Source organism: Leptodactylus fuscus, chromosome 3 (assembly GCF_031893055.1).
Source record: "Leptodactylus fuscus isolate aLepFus1 chromosome 3, aLepFus1.hap2, whole genome shotgun sequence".
NCBI lineage: Eukaryota > Metazoa > Chordata > Amphibia > Anura > Leptodactylidae > Leptodactylus > Leptodactylus fuscus.
In genome coordinates, this window is record NC_134267.1 from 224,992,286 (window position 1) to 225,016,539 (window position 24,254).

A 24,254-nucleotide genomic window follows, 5' to 3' on the forward strand; every position below is an offset into this window, starting at 1 on the left:
TTGAGATGCCTTTAAGAGTAGGCACTATTCCTTGCCTTCATACGGTGTGTATTAAAGTGGAAAGGATAGTGACAAGGGGTGGTTTATGATCTCTCTAACTTATATAAGGTCTAATTCACTTAATTGGGGATAATCTGCAATACCAGATTCAACCACAAACCCATGGGTGGTGCTTTTTTTGGAGAAAACATCCATTTATTTCTGGACAGTAATCTTAAGGGCATCTGAGATCTGTCATAGTTCATGAAGAATCTCTTGTGACAGGTTTGTTTAGGTAACTATTTTATGGCCTTAATAAAATGATTGCACTTTTAGCTTAATTTTCCATCCATAGTTCGGCTGCCAATGTGCAAAGGGCACAGAAATGTAGGAATTCATCTTGATAATCTTTAACTACGTTGATCTGCTGATGATATTCGACCATAGGGCAATCATAAACGGAGACTATATAGAGGGAAGCTCATTTTCAGAGACTTCTCTACGTCTGAGGAACCATGAACTGCTTGAAGGTGGTGGGGATTATTTTCGGAGGGGCCCTGATATTAGCCATCGGTCTCTTGATCGGCCATTTTGGTATTACCAAGACAGTTGAGCCAAAGTGGGTGGAGGATCTTGCTCAAGATCTCGATGAAAAATTTATAAAGCAATTCATGAAAGAGGTGGACCAGGAGAAGATCAGGGAGAACCTGAGGTGAGGCCCAACATTACAAGTTCTAAAACCCCCCGGAACAGTTGTTATGGCTCCTTCCATTTTATTCAATATATATTCTATTTAATCTTCTTTTATTCTTTTTTCTACATAGGACAGTTTTACTGCAGTTATACTCTTGTATATACATCAGATATTATAGAAGTTATATGAGAATGCTGTCTCCTCGTGCTAATAAGATTCATGCACATAAGGGCAGGTTTATTGTAGCTTTATACTTGTACACCAATGATAAGCTTAATATTATAGTAGATTATAGTAGTTATATTCTTGTACATAGGAGGTAGTATTATAGTAGTTATATTCTTGTACATAGGAGCAGTATTATAGTAGTTATATTCTTGTACATAGGAGCAGTATTATAGTAGTTATATTCTTGTACATAGAAGCAGTATTATAGTAGTTATATTCTTGTACATAGGAGTAGTATTATAGTAGTTATATTCTTGTACATAGAAGCAGTATTATAGTAGTTATATTCTTGTACATAGAAGCAGTATTATAGTAGTTATATTCTTGTACATAGGAGCAGTATTATAGTAGTTATATTCTTGTACATAGGAGCAGTATTATAGTAGTTATATTCTTGTACATAGGAGCAGTATTATAGTAGTTATATTCTTGTACATAGGGGGGAGTATTATAGTAGTTATATTCTTGTACATAGGGGGCAGTATTATAGTAGTTATATTCTTGTACATAGGAGTAGTATTATAGTAGTTATATTCTTGTACATAGGAGTAGTATTATAGTAGTTATAATCTTGTACATAGGAGCAGTATTATAGTAGTTATATTCTTGTACATAGGAGCAGTATTATAGTAGTTATATTCTTGTACATAGGGGGGAGTATTATAGTAGTTATATTCTTGTACATAGGAGTAGTATTATAGTAGTTATATTCTTGTACATAGGAGCAGTATTATAGTAGTTATATTCTTGTACATAGGAGCAGTATTATAGTAGTTATATTCTTGTACATAGGGGGGAGTATTATAGTAGTTATATTCTTGTACATAGGGGGCAGTATTATAGTAGTTATATTCTTGTACATAGGAGTAGTATTATAGTAGTTATATTCTTGTACATAGGAGCAGTATTATAGAAGTTATAATCTTGTACATAGGAGCAGTATTATAGTAGTTATATTCTTGTACATAGGAGCAGTATTATAGTAGTTATATTCTTGTACATAGGAGTAGTATTATAGTAGTTATATTCTTGTACATAGGAGCAGTATTATAGTAGTTATATTCTTGTACATAGGAGGTAGTATTATAGTAGTTACGGTATATTCTTGTACATAGGAGTAGTATTATAGTAGTTATATTCTTGTACATAGGAGGTAGTATTATAGTAGTTATATTCTTGTACATAGGAGTGGTATTATAGTAGTTATATTCTTGTACATAGGAGTAGTATTATAGTAGTTATATTCTTGTACATAGGAGTAGTATTATAGTAGTTACATTCTTGTACGTAGAAGGCAGTATAATAGTAGTTATATTCTTGTACAGAGGATCAGAATTATAGTAGTTATATTCTTGTACATAGAAGCAGTATTATAGTAGTTATATTCTTGTACATAGAGGCAGTATTATAGTAGTTATATTCTTGTACATAGGAGCAGTATTATAGTAGTTATAATCTTGTACATAGGAGCAGTATTATAGTAGTTATATTCTTGTACATAGGAGCAGTATTATAGTAGTTATATTCTTGTACATAGGAGTAGTATTATAGTAGTTATATTCTTGTACATAGGAGCAGTATTATAGTAGTTATATTCTTGTACATAGGAGGTAGTATTATAGTAGTTATATTCTTGTACATAGGAGTAGTATTATAGTAGTTATATTCTTGTACATAGGAGGTAGTATTATAGTAGTTATATTCTTGTACATAGGAGTGGTATTATAGTAGTTATATTCTTGTACATAGGAGTAGTATTATAGTAGTTATATTCTTGTACATAGGAGTAGTATTATAGTAGTTACATTCTTGTATGTAGAAGGCAGTATAATAGTAGTTATATTCTTGTACAGAGGATCAGAATTATAGTAGTTATATTCTTGTACGTAGAAGGCAGTATTATAGTAGTTATATTCTTGTACATAGGAGCAGTATTATAGTAGTTATATTCTTGTACATAGAGGCAGTATTATAGTAGTTATATTCTTGTACATAGGAGCAGTATTATAGTAGTTATATTCTTGTACATAGGAGGTAGTATTATAGTAGTTATATTCTTGTACATAGGAGTAGTATTATAGTAGTTATATTCTTGTACATAGGAGCAGTATTATAGTAGTTATATTCTTGTACATAGAGGCAGTATTATAGTAGTTATATTCTTGTACATAGGAGCAGTATTATAGTAGTTATATTCTTGTACATAGGAGGTAGTATTATAGTAGTTATATTCTTGTACATAGGAGTAGTATTATAGTAGTTATATTCTTGTACATAGGAGCAGTATTATAGTAGTTATATTCTTGTACATAGAGGCAGTATTATAGTAGTTATATTCTTGTACATAGGAGTAGTATTATAGTAGTTACAGTCCTATGAAAAAGTTTGGGCACCCCTATTAATCTTAATCATTTTTTGTTCTAAATATTTTGGTGTTTGCAACAGCCATTTCAGTTTGATATATCTAATAACTGATGGACACAGTAATATTTCAGGATTGAAATGAGGTTTATTGTACTAACAGAAAATGTGCAATATGCATTAAACCAAAATTTGACCGGTGCAAAAGTATGGGCACCCTTATCATTTTATTGATTTGAATTCCCCTAACTACTTTTTACTGACTTACTGAAGCACAAAATTGGTTTTGTAACCTCAGTGAGCTTTGAACTTCATAGCCAGATGTATCCAATCATAAGAAAAGGTATTTAAGGTGGCCAATTGCAAGTTGATCTCCTATTTGAATCTCCTCTGAAGAGTGGCATCATGGGCTACTCAAAACAACTCTCAAATGATCTGAAAACAAAGATTGTTCAACATAGTTGTTCAGGGGAAGGATACAAAACGTTGTCTCAGAGATTTAACCTGTCAGTTTCCACTGTGAGGAACATAGTAAGGAAATGGAAGACCACAGGGACAGTTCTTGTTAAGCCCAGAAGTGGCAGGCCAAGAAAAATATCAGAAAGGCAGAGAAGAAGAATGGTGAGAACAGTCAAGGACAATCCACAGACCACCTCCAAAGAGCTGCAGCATCATCTTGCTGCAGATGGTGTCACTGTGCATCGGTCAACTTTACAGCTCACTTTGCACAAATAGAAGCTGTATGGGAGAGTGATGAGAAAGAAGCCGTTTCTGCACGTACGCCATAAATAGAGTTGCCTGAGGTATGAAAAAGCACATTTGGACAAGGCAGCTTCATTTTGGAAACAAAAATTGAGTTGTTTGGTTATAAAAAAAGGCGTTATGCATGGCGTCCAAAAAGAAACAGCATTCCAAGAAAAACACATGCTACCCACTGTAAAATTTGGTGGAGGTTCCATCATGCTTTGGGGCTGTGTGGACAATGCCGGCATCAGGAATCTTGTTAAAGTTGAGAGTCGCATGGATTCCACTCAGTATCAGCAGATTCTTGAGAATAATGTTCAAGAATCAGTGACGAAGTTGAAGTTACGCCGGGGATGGATATTTCAGCAAGACAATGATCCAAAACACCGCTCCAAATCCTCAGGCATTCATGCAGAGGAACAATTACAATGTTCTGGAATGGCCATCCCAGTCCCCAGACCTGAATATCATTGAACATCTGTGGGATGATTTGAAGCGGGCTGTCCATGCTCGGCGACCATCTAACTTAACTGAACTTGAATTGTTTGTCCAAAATACCTTTATCCAGGATCCAGGAACTGATTAAAAGCTACAGGAAGCGACTAGAGGCTGTTATCTTTGCAAAAGGAGGATCTACTAAATATTAATGTCACTTTTCTGTTGAGGTGCCCATACTTTTGCACCGGTCAAATTTTGGTTTAATGCATATTGCGCATTTTCTGTTAGTACAATAAAGCTCATTTCAATCCTGAAATATTACTGTGTCCATCAGTTATTAGATATATCAAACTGAAATGGCTGCTGCAAACACCAAAATATTTAGAACTAAAAATGATTAAGATTAATAGGGGTGCCCAAACTTTTTCATAGGACTGTATATTCTTGTACATAGAGGCAGTATTATAGTAGTTATATTCTTGTACATAGTAGCAGTATTATAGTAGTTATATTCTTGTACATAGGAGCAGTATTATAGTAGTTATATTCTTGTACATAGGAGTAGTATTATAGTAGTTATATTCTTGTACATAGGAGCAGTATTATAGTAGTTATATTCTTGTACATAGGAGCAGTATTATAGTAGTTATATTCTTGTACATAGCAGTAGTATTATAGTAGTTATATTCTTGTACATAGGAGCAGTATTATAGTAGTTATATTCTTGTACATAGGAGCAGTATTATAGTAGTTATATTCTTGTACATAGGGGGCAGTATTATAGTAGTTATATTCTTGTACATAGGAGCAGTACTGTATTATAGTAGTTATTTTCTTGTACATAGGAGTAGAATTATAGTCGTTATATTCTTGTACATAGGAGTAGTATTATAGTAGTTATATTCTTGTACATAGGGGGCAGTATTATAGTAGTTATATTCTTGTACATAGGAGCAGTATTATAGTAGTTATATTCTTGTACATAGGAGCAGTATTATAGTAGTTATATTCTTGTACATAGGAGGTAGTATTATAGTAGTTATATTCTTGTATATAGGAGCAGTATTATAGTAGTTATATTCTTGTATGTAGGAGTAGTATTATAGTATAGCACTGTATAGGAGGAAGTAATATAGAAGTTCCTCAGTTTGGTTCTGTCTTGTGGATAAGCCTATTTCTCGGTGTGTAGATGATACATCACAATTATCTCTTCTCTTTTCTGCAGATACCTTTCCAATAAGCCCCATGTAGCTACAAGTGATGCAGATGAAGAACTGGTCCGTTTTATGTTGTCTCGCTGGAATGACCCAAAAAGTGGCCTAGATGAAGCCAAGGAAGAAAGATATAAAGTGTTCCTGTCATTTCCAGATAAGAATAATCCAAACAGTGTTAAAGTTTGTAAGTGTCTAACTAAGTGGGAACCCATCTATCGTTGTGGTAAACATGAGTGTGTGGCAATGGCTCCCTCTGTAAACCAGTCTACGTAAGGACATGGTAGCTGGGTCTCTGCTGCTCCCTCTGGTGCATAACAAGATGGCTGCAAAAACTGCCCACACCCACATGCAGATCTGGTTTATCTCAGTAGTTTCCTTGTGGTATTAATTTGGTACAGGACAAGTTACCGGTACATCAGTTGTTCGGAGACAGCAGTGGGTAAAGTCAGTTGCTTGTCCATAGAAAAATGTTCACAGTTACTCTCAGTCCAGTGTTTCGCGACGCTTCAGAGTCCCCTGCACAGCCAATGGACAAAATCGTGTTCCGCATATTTGGACAGATCTTTGACCTGTTATAAGTGAGGACACAGTCTCCCACCTAAGGTCATACCTCTGGAAGGTGATGGCTTCCTCCAGTTTACAAGTGGAGCCATCTACTAGTGTCATGCAAGTGATCATGTTATCCTCTAACCATGGGATAGGGGATAACTTGCAGTTCAGTGGGACCATTGAGACCCCCACCAATCGGGAGAACTGGTGAAATTTGTCCCCAATTCTCGATGGAGTGGTGGTTGAGTTTGTGGGAAGTCAGAAACTCTGCAGGAAAAATGGCGGCGTTATACAGTAACAGCAAAGAGGATGGGATTCATGCTAATTCCATGCACATTTTACGTTAAAATCCACAGCGCAAACACGCTTCATTTTCCAAAGACGGCATGTTTTTGGAAATCGCAGCAGGTCAATTATATCTACGGAAATGCCGGCGACTTTCCCGTAGATATAATAGTAATAGAAAGTCCGTGGAAGAAAACTCTGTGAACTTTCTGTTCAAAGTGCTGCGGGAAGAACCAAGATGCGTTCCCGCTGCGGTTTTTCCTGCTGCGCTTTATCGTTGCGTATCGTCCCGTGGGGCAGTTCTGAATAACTTGTTAAGCTTGATGTCCCATGCACTGCAAAAAAACCCAAATTGGTGAATTGGACCTCTCATGGTAGGCCAGAGTCTCCTAATAATTCTGTTGCATTTGCCACCAACGTGCAAAATATTAAGACCGTCACTTTTTTATCTTTTTTTTTTTTTTACTAGTAAATCCAAATGGTATGAGCTACTTCACATCACGAGAAACCGAGTCCCCACTCACCAACGACCAGACAGACCCAAGCATTGTACGGCCATTTCTTGCATTTGCACCCAATGGTACTGTTAAGGTATGCTTGGTATACGATTTCACCTACTGGGCTTCTTGTTATCTTACATATATTATAATAGGGGGTGAGAGAGTAGAATGTAACACTTGACTGAAGGATCAGACTACACAGTGTTTATTTGTAGTCTGTAACCATGCCGATGCATAGCTCTGCATCATGGCTGTATACAGAAAACGGTAGACTTGTTTTTATGTTTAGTGGACGGCGTCATATGTTGTTTTCCACACTATTAATAAATCTTGGTTTCCATTACTGGATTTCTTATTCCAAGGGTCATTCTTCATCTTCTTCATCCCTTCTCTTTGGCTTTATTCTTCAGGGAAAACTTGTATATGCTAATGAAGGCAAAATAAGTGATTTTGAGTACTTGGCTAATATTATAAATCTGAACGGCACCATCGCGATTGTACGTTATGGAGGAACCGGCAGAGTGAATAAGGTGAGATATGTCTGATAATATGGCGGATTGTCTCTCTGTGCAGTGTAAGAGGGGAGACGAGAGTATAATGTAAGTTATCGTGTATATAATATAGCAGACAATGATATCCTCCCTCACACCATTACTGCCACTGCCTATTATAACGTAACTATGGGAAGAATATGCAAATCTGCCTTCCATGATGTAATTAGGAAGACAGTTGCTGCCTCAGTATTGCAAACCAATAGAGGGCGCTCACTGGAATGTGCAAGCCCGTCTTAAGACAGGATTCCAGTGAAATAACTCAATAATGGCTGCTCCCTTTAGCCTCATGCCCGACCTTCCAAGAGGCCTTTGTTTAGCAATGACGCTGGGAATATTACCAGGTATAGTCTCTCAATCGAGGACAGCTGTTTCGATCTGGTTGGATCTCTTCAGCCCGATGTAGAGAGGACTATAACCTGGTAGAGGTGAGAGGCTTAGAAAGGGTTCGGGGGATCAGAACACCGTTTCCGATTGTCCCATCCCATTGCCCAATAGCTGGTATGAGCCTGTACATGGCTCCTTTTTCCCATAGAATGTGCGACAAGCAGTGGCCTAACTAGGAATGGCAGGGCCCCATGGCGAACTTTTGACATGCCCCCCCCCCCCCCCCCGACCGACACCGGCGCCGAAGACCTCGACCGACCCCCTCCTACGCATTTCTATTATGCCTCATAGTGGCCCCTCCACACAGTATTATGCCCCATAGTGGCTCCTGCACACAGTATAATCCACCATAGTGGCCCCTGCACACAGTATTATCCCCATAGGGGCCCCTGCACACAGTATTATGCCCCATAGTGACCCCTGCACACAGTATTATACCCCATAGTGGCCCCTGCACACAGTATTATCCCCCATAGTGGCCCCTGCACACAGTATTATCCCCCATAGGGGCCCCTGCACACAGTATTATGCCCCATAGTGACCCCTGCACACAGTATTATACCCCATAGTGGCCCCTGCACACAGTATTATCCACCATAGTGGCCCCTGCACACAGTATTATCCCCCATAGGGGCCCCTGCACACAGTATTATGCCCCATAGTGGCCCCTGCACACAGTATTATGCCCCATAGTGGCCCCTTAACGCAGTATTATGCCCCATAGTGGCCCCTTAACACAGTATTATGCCCCATAGTGGCCCCTTAACACAGTACTATCCCCCATAGTGGCTCCTGCACACAGTATTATCCCCCATAGGGGCCCCTGCACACAGTATTATGCCTCATAGTGGCCGCTGCACACAGTATTATCCCCCATAGTGGCCCCGGCACACAGTATTATCCCCCATAGGGGCCCCTGCACACAGTATTATGTCCCATAGTGGCCCCTGCACACAGTATTATCCCCCATAGTGGCCCCTGCACACAGTATTATCCCCCATAGGGGCCCCTGCACACAGTATTATGCCCCATAGTGACCCCTGCACACAGTATTATACCCCATAGTGGCCCCTGCACACAGTATTATCCACCATAGTGGCTCCTGCACACAGTATTATCCCCCATAGGGGCCCCTGCACACAGTATTATGCCTCATAGTGGCCGCTGCACACAGTATTATCCCCCATAGTGGCCCCAGCACACAGTATTATCCCCCATAGGGGCCCCTGCACACAGTATTATGTCCCATAGTGGCCCATGCACACAGTATTATCTTTTCAGACCCCAGAGTATAATAATCGGAGACCCAGGGGGGAGAAAAACATAAAAAAACACTGTTACTTACCTGTCTCCGGCTCCTACGCGGTCTCCTACGTCAGAGATGTCAGAAAGGACGTCAGGCAGGATCGTGGAGAGGTAAGTAACAAGTTTTTTATTTTTCTTACCTCTCCCGCTCCGCCGATCATTATACTCGGGGGTCTGCAAAGACCCCCGAGTATAATGATAGCAGCGGTAGCGGCTGTCACCGGGCCCCCAATGTCCTGGGCCCTGTGGCAGCCGCCTCCGCTGCTATGGCGGTAGTTACGTCACTGGCGACAAGGTTAATGTTCTTTTTATGGATTTTCAGGCAATAAATGCGGCCAAATTTGGTGTTATCGGTGTAGTCATATACACTGATCCCAGGGATATCAATGATGGAAAGTCCAACCCTTCTGAAACCTACCCATACTCCTGGTATATGCCCCCATCTGGGGTAGAGCGGGGCTCATTCAAGGAGAACTTTGGAGACCAGCTCACTCCCTACTTCCCAGCAAAAGGTAATGGTGCAAAGACACTGGTGACATTGGTACAGGAGCCATTGGCTTAATCATCGTCTTCTCAAAGCACGCATCTTTAATGATCTGTATTGTGTAGATGTTTCTGTCTCACAGTGACTCACTTCTTCTTATTCTTCTTCTTATCAGAATTTACTTACAGAATTCCAGAGTCCGAGATAAAAGGTATTTCCGATATACCAGCACAACCAATTGGCTTTGAAGATGCGCGGACTTTGATCTGGTAATATGATGCTTGATGGAAAGAAGAGCGTACAGAGCAGTTGTATACAATAATAAAACCTATATAACAGGATGAGCCACAATTATGCAAAAATTAGACAAAATTCTTTCATAAATTTTACTAAAAAAAAGCAAATTGCTTGCATTTGCTTTTGCATTGCTTAAAGGAGCCTATGTTTTGGGGTTTTTAGGCATTTTTTCTCTTCTGGCAAGGGTATGTGGCTTATGCTATGTTCACACCTGTGCCGCTGTGTCCGTTGTTCTGGTCCATTAAAATAGCAGACACCTATGGTGCCCAATGGACCCCATTTACTATAATGGGATCCAATCAGGTGTCCGTTCTTTTAAACTGAAACCACTGGACAAAAAAAGTCAGACTAAGGGCTAGTTCACACGGGGCTAAAGGGGAGGATTTTGACAGTGGAATCCACGTCATAATCCGCCCCTTTACAATGGTGGTCTATGGAGACCACTAGCGTTCTTTTTTCCGCTATCGGCAACTGCCCTTTCTTCAGGCGGCTTCAGCTTCCGCCTGGTGGCTGCAACCTCTGGTGTCGGCCCATTCATTTGAGCCAACTCCAGGGTGGGGGAAGCCGCGACCGCAACATCGTGGCAGGCGGGTTTTGACCATATTTTGTCGTGGCTCCCCGAGTCAAAATATGGTCAAAATCCGCCCCCCCCTTACAACACTTTTTTGTCGCTGATTTTCAATGGACACTGCAACGTAGTCTCCAAATCAGGACTCCAATGCAGATGTGAACGTAGCCTTAGCAGGAAGCGGCACGACCTAAGGTGCAACATGATTTTCTGGCATAAACTAAGCCAACTAATAGGTGGTATAATGCTATAGACTAAGCCTAAGTTTAGTAAAGTCTTACTATTAGACAAGATTTGTAAATCTACCCCATTATTTAACAAACTGGATCATCTCATCTGAATTTGCTTAAGGTCTCCAATTTCTCAGGAAACCAATTCAATATAATATCATGACATGCTAGCAAAAGCTGCAATTCACATCATAACCACTGGGTGACCATCCAAAGACTGATCTAGCCTATCACTACATGGTACATTATCACAACACAGTATTGTCTTGAAAGGCTGGTCATCTCGTGATACACACACCTGCACAAGTCCAGCCGAAAGGAAAGATAAGGAAGGATACATCTGTATGTTGAGTGAGAAGGTTTTATATTTTTGGAGAAGAAGATAGTACGGCTGTCCCTCTGTCATATAACAAAAAAATTAGAACCGGTTATCCTTTAAGGGTGTGGGAAAGTGATATGCTGCCACCAGAAGGATATGGCGTATACTGGCTTCTTAAGTACAAGACCCATCCAGTTTGGTAGGTCTTTGGACTTCAGTGTCCAGAGGTTCCAGATTTGTCCTTTAATGTAGATGTGAATACACCCATATTCTCAGCATATTTTTAGTACTGTGGTGATCCTATACTGAGGTTATTTGAGTGTTTTTTTTTGTTATACTTTCCACAGTGAACTGGATGGACCAGAAGCACCAAATAGCTGGCAAGGAGCTCTCGGATGTCCCTATAAAATAGGACCTGGCTTCCGGCCAGGTGGTTTCAGTAACAGGTATTGGTACTTGTCTCCTGCATTATGCAATATCAATTTTTTGGCGGTTGAGAGAGTGCAACACTTCTCATTCACTTCAATGGCAGCGCTCGTAACAGCGGCGTTTACGAGCGCTCCCATTGAAGTGAATGGGAAGTGTTCGGCAGTCTGCCGTAACGCCGACGTGTACGGCTGTGATACATGCCCGGCGTTACTCCGTGTGAATGCCCCCTTACACACAATCCCATAAAGTGAGCAGGGTTATGGCCCATCTCCTGACTGCATAATGACACTAGGCTGACATACCGTCAAGCTGGGGTCAACTGACCAGGGTGCTACAGCATATTCTTCCTCCTTCTCCCTGACTACAGTACAAAAAACAGGTACAGAAGCAGAGATCTAAAGGCAAGCCGGGGTCATAAACAGGAGCAGACACAGTACAAAAATCAGGAGGCAAAGGCAGAGTCAGAGGTCAAGGCCAAGGGTTAGAAACACAGGCAATCAGAACCGGAGAAAGCTTATTACCAGGAACCAGAGGAAACACTGGATAGTCAGCGGCAGTCCGGAGCCAGAGCCAACCTCAAATAGGCTCTAGCTCATTACTAGGCCAAAAAAAACAGAAGTTCCCCGTCCGGCTCAGGAGGAGAGCGGCAACTTCCAAAAATCGCTGCGGAGGTTCCTCCCGAGACCTGGAATTAGGGGACTCAGGAGCGCAAAGAGGAGAGGGCCAGCAACCTCCGCACAGCGTGGCAGAGGCTCCGGCCCACTCCTAACAGCTGAGCCGCCGAGCCGAATACATGCACAGCCACCTCTTCATTCTGGATAGTTCGAATCCAGCGCACCAGGCGGCTCAGAGGACCCTGTTCTCCACATAGGTGCAGTTATATAAAGACCTGTTACGTAATACCACCATAATTCCGTTATCACCTTTGAACTTCTGTTTTAGTGATGTGCAAGTTAATGTTTACAACAGTCGAACGCTACGATCTTCAGCGAATGTGATGGGACTGATCAGAGGAGCCGTAGAGCCGGGTGAGATTATCCTAATGTGGAAATGAGTCGATGGGCGAGTACTCTATGTAACAACCAATAAAGATAAGAGAGTCTATGAATCTCTATACTACAAGGGGCCTTGCACCGAAACATGAAGCACTGACTGCAATAGTGTTATGTTGTGTCTTTGATATATTGGGTATTAAAGGGATTTTCCAGTTGAAAAATATTGATGACCTATTCATAGGATAGGTCATCGATATCAGATTAGTTTGGGTCTGACACCCAGGATCGCCAACGATAAGCTATTCTCAGAAGTTGGTGCACAGAGAATGGAGCAGGCAGCAGACAGCTCAGTTCTCTGTGTAGTGGTCAGATCAGAGTATTTACATGAATGGTAGCAAAGCTGCACTAACCTGATCTGGCCACTACACAGAGTACGGTGCTGTCTGCTCCGTTCTCTGTACACCAGTTGCTGATCATTGGGGGTCCAAGGTGTCGTACCAACACTAATCTGATATTTATGACCTAACCCTTTAACAACAATTCTGCTATAATGGCAACTTCTCTATATCCAGACAGGTATGTCCTATATGGTAACCACAGAGATAGCTGGGTACATGGAGCCATCGACCCAAGCAGTGGAACTGCGGTGATGCTGGAGATAACCAGAATTTTGGGCACCAAGCTAAAAAGTGGTATGATTCCTCAAATTCTAGCTCAGCTGGGGGAATGTATAATGCACAGCCTTTTATGCTGTTTTTTGGGGCATAAAAAAGTTGCACGTTTTTTCTGGTTTATGCTCAGCTTATCAGTCTTGGTAAATTCGCCCCTTAGGATAGGACATCAATTTAAGATCAGCATGGTCCAACACCTGGGACCCCTGCGGATTAGCAGCAGTACGCCCTGATTGCCACATCACTTCACAAGCCATGTGACCGCACGTTCATCAATTACGTGGCATGTTCGCAACTCAATCCCTTTCAAGCGAATGAATTGGGGTGCAATACCAATCACAGGTGCTATACAATGTTTGGTGCTGTGCTTGGTATGTAGTGGAGAGACCACAGCACTCACCTACATACCGTAGCCTCTTCAATCGGCAGATAGGCACGGTTCCGGTTGTCAATCCCCCACCGTTCTCCAATTCATTACTTATCCTAAAAAGATTCAGATCATGTCAGCAAATCCCCTGACAGGCTGAAAGTCCCATCACAACCATGGACAGACATCTCGTGACAAAGTATCACAAAACCATCTTCTGTAAAGCTGGTCATCCCGTGACACACATATCCTGAAATGTCCAACCAAGAGGAAAAATCTACACTAATGTCTCCTGAATTCTAAAGAGTAACAATGGTGCTTTGTTAATATTATGACATATTTTAGGGAAATGGCGCCCTCGGAGAACCATCATTTTTGGCAGCTGGGGAGCAGAAGAATTTGGACTGGTCGGCTCAACTGAGTTTGCGGAGGTAATTTACTGATGTGAAATGAATTTCCAGTAACAATGGGCAGAGGAAATAATGGGTCAGGTGGTAATATACCTTCCCGGGGTGTGGTAAAGGTCTTCTCCAGCCTAGGACCATGTGCACATATTGCACAATATGGTGAGCGAGGTGCACGTTTGGTGCCACATGTGCCAATTTCTGAAGCATACAATAGGGTGACATGAGCAGCTCAAATTCAGGAGGCAGTCCTCAACCCCTAAGATCTCAATTACATGACCAAGTCTGGGGGGTCCAATGCTCAACGTCTGTGGAATATGGAACCCCACATTGAAACCAATGGAGGACGGAAGGCACTCAGATAATTTCTTGTATATAATGACTTTATTTATTTACATTGAAGGATTACTACAGCAAACTAAGGGAGAGGACGGTGGCGTATATCAATGTGGACATCTCTGTGTTTGGTGAGTTAATCCTGATATTGAGGTCAATCTGCACACCTGGCTTCTTCTCTAGTGCACTCCCAGTCAGTACAGACAATACTGATAGTTGTTTCCCTTTGGGTTTGTTCAGGGTGAGGATCCTGTAGCCATACTATTGAATGAGGCAACAAATGGAGCATTGACTTGTAAAGAGTCTAGAGTGATGTTCCCCAACCTTTTCAGACATGGGGCACCCTTGAAAAAAATTAAATTAGGGTACCCATACCAAAAAAGTTATTTTTGCTAAAAGACTAAAAAGAGCACCAGAGGAAGCTTTTTTCCCCCCATTGATTTCAATGGGTTCCGCGCAAAAAACGGAACCCATCAAAGTCAATGGGAGTCTTTTTTTTCAGTGCTGATTCTGATGCGGATTCTGCACCAGAATCAGTGCCAAATTCCTCCTTAGTGTCCAAAATCGTCACCTGTTGTAAATCCTAACAACTCATTTTCGTGTTTCAGCTAATGCGACACTAAGGGCACAGGGGACTCCTCCAGCACAAGGCGTCATCTTTGATGCATCTAAACAGGTAACTCCATTATCTGATGAGAGAAAGACCAACCTATCAACTATCTGCAATATAGACCCAAATCGGCTGTTTACCAAGAAGCAATGCATTATGGGAGCTAAGATGGCAGACATATTTAGTATCTCACACATATGACCCCCTACTGCAAAATCCTCCCTTGACCCTTGATATGCTATTAACTCCACATCTGTCTCTAATCTCCTCTTCATCTCCAAATTATCTTGCTAAGTTTATAGTCACATGGCCACGTTAATTTCCATGTCTGCAAATGGAGACTATTCACATGACCAATATTTGCACCACAGTCATGTGACTATAGGCTGACTCTCCCATATAATCCTGTTTCCACACTCTCTTGAAACGTCCCTTACAAAAGTCTCCAATGATCTCCTCACTGATAAATCTAATGGCGCCTAGGTTTTACTGATTTCTCTGGATCTTTCTGAAGCCTTTGACACCTTAAAGTGATTCTACCATTAAAACCCTTTTTTTGTGGATAAGACGTCGGAATAGCCTTTAGAAAGGCTATTTGTCTCTTACCTTTAGATCTGACCTCCGCCGCGCCGTTCCTTAGAAATACCGGTTTTTACCGGTATGCAAATTAGTTCTCTCGCAGCGATGGGGGCGGGCCCCAGCGCTGGAAATGCGATGGGGGCGTCTCCACTGCTGCTCGAGAACAGGCTCCAGCAACGCCTCTATCTTTGGCTGGATCCTCCCCTTCTTTCGTCGTCTTTCTTCGGCGTCACCTCCGACGCCTGCGCAGTTGGCTCTGCTAGTGAGAATAGTCATCGGAGGTGACGCCGAAGAAAGACGACGAAAGAAGGGGAGGATCCAGCTGAAGATGGAGGCGTCGCTGGAGCCTGTTCTCGAGCAGCAGTGGAGACGCCCCCATCGCATTTCCAGCACTGAGACCCGCCCCCATCGCTGCGAGAGAACTAATTTGCATAACAGTAAAAACTGGTATTTCTAAGGAATGGCGCGGCGGAGATCACATCTAAAGGTAAGAGACGAATAGCCTTTCTAAAGGCTATTCCGACGTCTTATCCACAAAAAAAAGGGTTTTAATGGTAGAATCCCTTTAAATCACAAAACTTCTTCTCCGTATTCTCCACTCTATTGACCTCAAGGACATTGCTCCACCACCTCTCTGCCTACTCCTTCATTGCGTCATTTGCCGCCTCTATTTCTTCTTCTCTTTCAAAAACTGCGTTTCTTGTGTAATCCTGATACTTCCAATTTAGTCTGTGGTCTTACCCTATGGCCTCCTGCACACAACTGAATGAGTTACTGAGAGGGAACTCGATGCTCCGTTCCGAGAATTATGGAGCACCTATCCAGCTCCGTGAAAGTGGAATGGAACCCCCATAGAAATCAATGTATCACGGAATCTCTAGGATGACACTGAGATGAATGTATCAGCCCATGGTATGGTGTGTCGCTTATGTCACCTTCACCTGAAAAACAACCTTAGAGTTACTGTAACTCCCTACTATTCAGACTCTCACTCACTAAACTCTGCCCTCGACAAGTCGCTACACTGGTTGCCCATCCAATCTCCAGAACTCTTCGCAGTGTTTCATTCCCCTACATCTTCTCCCTCAATTCTTTTTACCACTATACCTGAGCTCTCTGTTCTGCCAGTGATCTACGATGAACATTGTCCATAATACAAACCTCCCACTTCCATCAGCAAGACTTTTCTAACGCTGCACCTGTACTCTGGAATGCGCTACCCCGGACAATCAGGTTAATTCACTGAAACCAGCTAGTGACAGGCTCATGCCGCTATATGTGTACTATCTTGTGTGTATAAAAGATGGCTGTGATGTTGTGCAAGCACTTATACCTTTCATGTCACCCCTAATTCCTCATAGATTGTAAGTTCTTGTGAGTACGACCTTAACGCCTAGTGTTTAATACATTATTCTGTTATACCTGATGTTGTCTGTACATGAACCCTATGTATATACATATAAGTTATTAGTAATAAGGTTACATACATACTGAGTCAGCAGCAGATCCATACAGTGTGCTGGAGTATAAAAACGCGTCAAAACCTGCATAGTGTAGAAAACGCGTCAAACACTATACCTGAAGTAGAATTTTTCAGCCTGCAAACAACTGAGTGTGTCATACCCTAAAGAAGTTATCTTTTCGATTCTAGTATTTTAGGTACGGCATAATATTGTCTTTTACATTTTATATTCTTCTTTGCGCCAGGTGAATCATCCAAGTAATGGCCTCACAGTGTATGAGAACTGGATACGTCACTCCAGACGCAACAGCTCACTACATGGCGTCATTCCCCAGTGAGTTCTCCATGCTCATGTATTTCTATTTTCATTTCAGGTAACTCTAAGGGTATAAATGTGAAAAGGAGAGTAAAGGTCCGCAGCTCTTGCTCGTAATAAAAAAGTATATTTTATTCCATTATTTTAAAATTTAGCCAAGCCAGAGATGTGATATTTAACGTTTTTATTTTTACTTTTTGTACTTTCTTTCTTTCTTACTTTTTTGTCATGGTGTTCTTTGCCAAATTTTAAAATAATGGAATAAAATATACTTTTTTATTACGAGCAAGAGCTGCGGACCTTTACTCTCCTTTTCACATTTGGATCCTTTTTTCTTCTCCGAGTCCAGAAGAAATAGGTCGTGCACCTTGCATCGGTCGGTGAGTTCCTATATTGGTTCCTTCTTTTTTTTGATAAACTCTAAGGGTATGTTCACACGGTAGAAAATGCAGCGCATTGGTACTCCGTAATCCGGCCCCAAATATGCCGCAAATTTATCTGTGCGAGCTTATCCTAAGGGTGAAGGCACCCTAATGTCTGACCCCTTATTTGAAGTGATGGAAATGTGAAAGTTGTGAGTTGTGCTATCACCCTAGACCAGGGGTCCTCAAACTACAGCCCTCAGCCAACATGTGGCCCACCGAGGACATTTTTCTGGCCCATCAGTGGGCACAAGCGCCGTTGCCTGGATCGCTCACTAACGGGGATTGCTGCTTTCAGTTGTAGGTGCAAGTGAACATACAGCTGAAATCAGTTAGTGTAGGCCGCGGTCCGCGTAACCCCGGCCTACACTGACTGCAGAGTGTGACCTCTTCCCCGACATAGGCGCGATGACGTAACTCATCAGTGCCTGAAGTCTGATGACTGGTCATTAGCCAAGGGAAATGGCTCAGTCATGAAGTGGTTAATTGTTGAACCAGTAAATTTTGCCATTGACTAGAACATCCTATTGATTTCTATGGGCTGATAGGAACACTTCAGTCCTGCATATAATTTTGTAATGACATTCACAAATGTAAATGTATATTTCATGTTCTAATGTTCTCATTTCGTGGTGATGTTTCGTACATTTACGTTACTTTCCTTACAGAGTTGGAACACTGGGAATCGGGAGCGACTATGCCCCGTTTTTACATTACTTAGGAATAACGTGCATGGACCTTTCATACACCTATGACAGGGTAAAAATACATAATAATCCAGAGATAATAGCAATATATTGTGTTCTGGGATTACTGTTGTCCTCTACCTTGTAATGTACTTTGTATGCAAGGCCAAGAGAGGTGGGGGAGGGGAAATGACAACTCATGTTAGTACTTTTCTGGCTTTGAATAATACAGGAATTGTCACTTCACAATCCATATAACTGCCCTGGCAATTCAAGTGCAATATCCATTTTGTACTAATGTAATGCTGAGCCTATAAAGTAAAAATTAGATTTTCATTTTAATATTTATTTTTAATACTGCTTCATACTGCTACAGAAATATACCTACTCTAATACCGCTCCTATGTACAAGAATATAACTACTATAATACTTCCTCCTATGTACAAGAATATAACTACTATAATACTGCTCCTATGTACAAGAATATAACTACTATAATACTACCTCCTATGTACAAGAATATAACTACTATAATACTGCTCCTATGTACAAGAATATAACTACTATAATACTACTCCTATGTACAAGAATATAACTACTATAATACTACCTCCTATGTACAAGAATATAACTACTATAATACTGCTCCTATGTACAAGAATATAACTACTATAATACTGCTCCTATGTACAAGAATATAACTACTATAATACTACTCCTATATACAAGAATATAACTACTATAATACTGCCCCCTATGTACAAGAATCTAGCTACTATAATACTGCTCCTATGTACAAGAATCTAACTACTATAATACTGCTATGTACAAGAATATAACTACTATAATACTGCTCCTATGTACAAGAATATAACTACTATAATACTACTCCTATGTACAAGAATATAACTACTATAATACTACTCCTATGTACAAGAATATAACTACTATAATACTGCTCCTATGTACAAGAATATAACTACTATAATACTACCTCATACGTACAAGAATATAACTACTAAAATACTGCCCCTATGTACAAGAATATAACTACTATAATACTACTCCTATGTACAAGAATATAACTACTATAATACTACCTCCTATGTACAAGAATATAACTACTATAATACTACTCCTATGTACAAGAATATAACTACTATAATACTGCCCCTATGTACAAGAATATAACTACTATAATACTGCTCCTATGTACAAGAATATAACTACTATAATACTGCTCCTATGTACAAGAATATAACTACTATAATACTACCTCCTATGTACAAGAATATAACTACTATAATACTGCTCCTATGTACAAGAATATAACTACTATAATACTACTCCTATGTACAAGAATATAACTACTATAATACTACTCCTATGTACAAGAATATAACTACTATAATACTACCTCCTATGTACAAGAATATAACTACTATAATACTACTCTTATGTACAAGAATATAACTACTATAATACTGCTGCTATGTACAAGAATATAACTACTATAATACTGCTCCTATGTACAAGAATATAACTACTATAATACTGCTCCTATGTACAAGAATATAACTACTATAATACTACTCCTAAGTACAAGAATATAACTACTATAATACTACTCCTATGTACAAGAATATAACTACTATAATACTGCTCCTATGTACAAGAATATAACTACTATAATACTACTCCTATGTACAAGAATATAACTACTATAATACTGCTCCTATGTACAAGAATATACTGTAAGCCATAAAATATAGTGCTTTAAATTAAATTACTGTAGTTATTTGGCATATGTATAACTCTGTCTTCTTTGAACCTTACAGAATGTGACCTCGGCTCGTATATATCCCGCCTACCACACGGCATTTGATACTTTTGATTATGCAGATAAACATATAGATCCAGGTAAAACTAAAAAGAGTAACACAACCATTCTGTAATACTCAGACAAGTTGTCTTTCCATCTAAATGGAAGTTATTACTGTCTTGGACAAGCACACAGTTTAGTGGTTACAGTCTTTGACAGGCACAAAGTAGTTGTTACAGTCTCCCATAGGCACACAGCAGTGTGTTACTGTTAATAGTTACTGTCTATGGTGGGCACACAGCTTAGCAGTAACTGTCTCCAGCAGGCACAACGCTTACTGGTTACAGTCTTCAGCAGGCACACAACTTAGTGGTTACAGTCTCCAGCAGGTACACAGCTTAGTGGCTACAGTCTCCAGCAGGTACACAACTTAGTGGTCATGGTCTTCAGCAGGCACACCATTTGGTGGTTACAGTCCTACTTTAAGATAGTAAGACATAATTTACATCCAAACCAATGTGCAATGTTCCCATATATGTGTGGTTCTTCCATGTAGGTTTTAAAGCCCATCAGACGGTGGCACGTACCGCTGGAAATGTCCTGCTGCGGTTATCAGACAGTCTCATCCTGCCACTAGGGGTGAGAGACTATGGAGAAACACTGGATGGGTATTATAAGGAAGCGGAAAGATTCCAGAACAATCTCAGCAAGTATAACATGTCTCTAGGTAAAGTAAAGAAAACCGATGAAACAAATAGACAAGAACTGCAGCAATTGTGAGCTATGAGATACATGAGTACTGTATACAAGAGCTATATCTATATTACATTAGCGCCGTATTTGCTTTACTCATGAATGTGAGGTTTGTGGTCCATCTTGGCCAATCCTCCAGACCGCCGTTCCCAGTCCTTGTGGAAAATTAGGGTATGGTCCATGGTCATGTGATATGTAGTCCATGGTCATGTGATATGTAGTCCATGGTCATGTGATATGTAGTCCATGGTCATGTGATATGTAGTCCATGGTCATGTGATATACAGTCCATAGTGACTTTAACGAGCTGTGCACTTGTGTATTCATCACATGACCATGGACTGTGCATCACATGACCATGGGCTGTATATCACATGACTATGGACTGATTTTATCCACTGGCATTAAGCAGAGATCTAGAAAATCGTGAGGAATTGATACCGAAAGTATTTTGGAAAATTGTGCAACGTTTTATTATACGAGCAGTAACTTTAGTCTGAAAGCGGAGAGCCCCTTTAATTCCCTTCATGAGTTAATAAGACATTTATGATATTGAAGGCTTAGTAGTTACGTATCAGTCTTCTTGAGTCTTTCTAGTCTGCCTGTATATAGACCACATGATTCATAGCTCCTTTATACGTATCACATGACTGAATTCAAAATGGCCGCCCGTGTCATGTAAATGAATGTGTTTTATAGAGCCGCTAAGATGGGCCATTAATCGATACAAGGCGGCCGCTGAGTCTCTGGAGGAAGCCATTAAGAATCTATCGGATTTAGAAAAGTCGTAAGTGTCACATGACTGTAATAATCTACCCCTTATACCTGTTCTTCTATTGATGAAGGATGTCCTTAGGAGAGGTCATGCAGTCATCCCCATTTTTGTGGTTATATGTATGTGCCGTTCCATCTACACCAACAATCTCCCCAGTTTGTACCCATCTATTAACTGTAATGACCAGTAGGGGCACTGTTGTTGGAATGTAATGATGATCTATGGAAGTGATTACAATAATAGAGCCAAAGGAGAGGTTTATTGAGGACAATTGAGCGGAGGCTGCAGGACCCTGTGGGGCACCTCTAGTCTGGATACAAGATGAGATACGGCTGGATATGGAGGTATACAGGTTCATACTGTGACACATTGTCCCACAGGTATTGCAGCTGAGCCTGTAGATCCTGCACACTTGTAAGTTGCCATAGCTGGGGTCACAGCTTGTCCTGTAAATGCTCGAGTGGCAATAAATCTTGTGGCTGTGTAGTCCAAGGAAGTGTTGTAAACTGGCGGAGACATTCCAGGGAAATCCTTGTGTGTGTGTGGGTGAGCATTATCCTGCTGAAAAATGCCCTGCCATGAGAGGCAACACGTGTGGCCGCAGATATCCTGTACATATCACTGAGCTGTACTACTACTACTAGTAGTATGCAATAGCTCCTTATATAATCACACCAGCAGGGGGCAGTGTGTTGCTCCACATAGTAAAGGCAGGATTGAAGCCATCACCAGGAGGCCTCCATACCTGAACCAGACTGTCGTCAGGTCCCAAATACAACCTGGATTCATCGCTAAAAACAATACAGTTCTAGCAGTCCAGATATCTCCTTCACAACACCACTGCAAATAAAGGCAAAGGTGGCTGCCTAACAATGGCCGGACACATAATGGCACCGTTACACCAACTTTACTTCTGTTAAGTTGATGGAACCGGTCCAGGCAAAAACAGGGGAGAGTAAATAAGGCGCCTCTGTGTCTAATTGGTGGACAAGGAAACTGTGGAACTGCTTGTGCTTGTTGTAAAATCCAACTGTCCTCTTAAAGAGGACCTTTCACCACTTTTGGGCACATGCAGTGTTATATACTGCTGGAAAGCTGACAGTGCGCTGAATTCAGCGCACTGTCGGCTTTCCCGATCTGTGCCCGGTGTAAAGAGCTTACGGTGCCGGTACCGTAGTGCTCTATGGTCAGAAGGGCGTTTCTGACCATTAGCCAGAGACGTCCTTCTGCCTCGCGGCGCCAATCGCGCTGTGCTGTGGAGCCGGGAGGAACCCTTTAACTGGTGGTCTATATGGGCCGTATGGGGTCTGTTCACCCACCATGTATGTGTGCCCTCACATAACCACTGCTCCCAACACCTAACAGCTAGGTCAGAAAAGCCTCAATGGTGGGCAATTCCTTAAAACAGCTCTCCAGTACCTCAATTATTTGTCACCAAGAGGTACACTACCCAAAAGTAGGCGGCGAGAGCCATGTTGTTGGATGGCAGGGGAAGCCCTTTTACGCCCTCTCATGACTACACCCATTGAGGGTCATGAGATCTTGATAGGCCTCCCCACCTTAGATGAAGGGCTTGTTGTGCCATAGTGCTGTATATAGCGGTGTACATGATGTATGTTACTATACTGCTTTGTCTGTCTGTACTTGCAGGCCCCTGAACATACGGATGATAAATGACCAGCTTATGCTCTTGGATAGAGCGTTCACCAATAATTTCGCTTTTCCAGACCGCCTGTACTTCAGGTAGACCCAACCATTGCTATATGTGCACATTATATACATATAGGTTCAGTGACGCCTGGATATTATGTAGCACAGAGACAACAACTTGGCGCTGATACTTTCCTAAAATACCGTAACTGTGCAAATTTATACAATTCTTACCCGTATGAACAGATCCCTAAATGTTTCACCATCATCCCAAGTCCTTGTTTTTCATGCTAGTAATGGCCTTTCTTTCTGTCCAGCCATGTTCTCTGGGCCACGCGTACTTCCTCCGTGTCTACCTTCCCCGGTCTTGCAGATGCCTATCAGACGGCCATTGAAAGCGACCTCAGACATCACTGGGATCTGGTCCATAAACAGCTGACCGTCGCCATCCAGGCCGTGGACAACGCGGCGTCCACACTAGAGGCGGTCGCCAAAATATAAGAGGGGTGAAGCTGCCAGGAACCACCACTAGAGGGAGCTCATGAGCTTACAGCCTGCTGTGTATACAGTTTATGATGTGTGTACAGAATTCATTTTGGGTCCCAAAACCTATTTTCGTGGACAAAATGAAATTTTGTTGTACAAAATTGCTCTTGTGTCATGGAATTCATTTTATCACATAGAAATCAAAATAAATTTTGTGCGCACAAAATTAGATTTTCCTAAAAATGCCAAGGACTAGGGTACGGGATGTCCACAATGTGAACAGGAATCATCCAGTTTGTGACGTGGTATTAATGAATGGAGGACGTGACCTCAAAATGTTTCCCTCACCTTCTCAAT

The 24,254-nt window shown here is 41.2% G+C and overlaps 1 protein-coding gene across 1 annotated transcript; it reads left to right on the forward strand.

Annotated features, from left to right (window-relative positions):
- Positions 1–481: 481 nt before the first annotated feature.
- LOC142196846 (aminopeptidase NAALADL1-like) lies at positions 482–24,254 on the forward strand. The gene is made up of 19 exons (XM_075266829.1): positions 482–691; positions 5,670–5,842; positions 6,962–7,083; positions 7,403–7,522; positions 9,558–9,747; positions 9,895–9,988; positions 11,481–11,579; positions 12,505–12,590; positions 13,130–13,249; positions 13,941–14,026; positions 14,403–14,466; positions 14,944–15,011; positions 17,232–17,320; positions 18,393–18,483; positions 20,250–20,331; positions 20,790–20,960; positions 21,686–21,773; positions 23,412–23,504; positions 23,729–24,254. Exons 1-19 carry the CDS (start codon positions 495–497, stop codon positions 23,910–23,912), a joined length of 2,217 nt encoding a protein of 738 aa, XP_075122930.1. The 5' UTR covers positions 482–494; the 3' UTR covers positions 23,913–24,254.

Coding starts and splice junctions, on each gene's coding strand:
- LOC142196846 (XM_075266829.1), top strand. CDS start 495: ATGAACTGCTTGAAGGTGGTGGGGATTATTTTCGGAGGGGCCCTGATA. Junction 15,012..17,231: donor TCTTTGATGCATCTAAACAG/GTAACTCCATTA, acceptor TCTTTGCGCCAG/GTGAATCATCCAAGTAATGG. Junction 20,332..20,789: donor AGATAAACATATAGATCCAG/GTAAAACTAAAA, acceptor TCTTCCATGTAG/GTTTTAAAGCCCATCAGACG.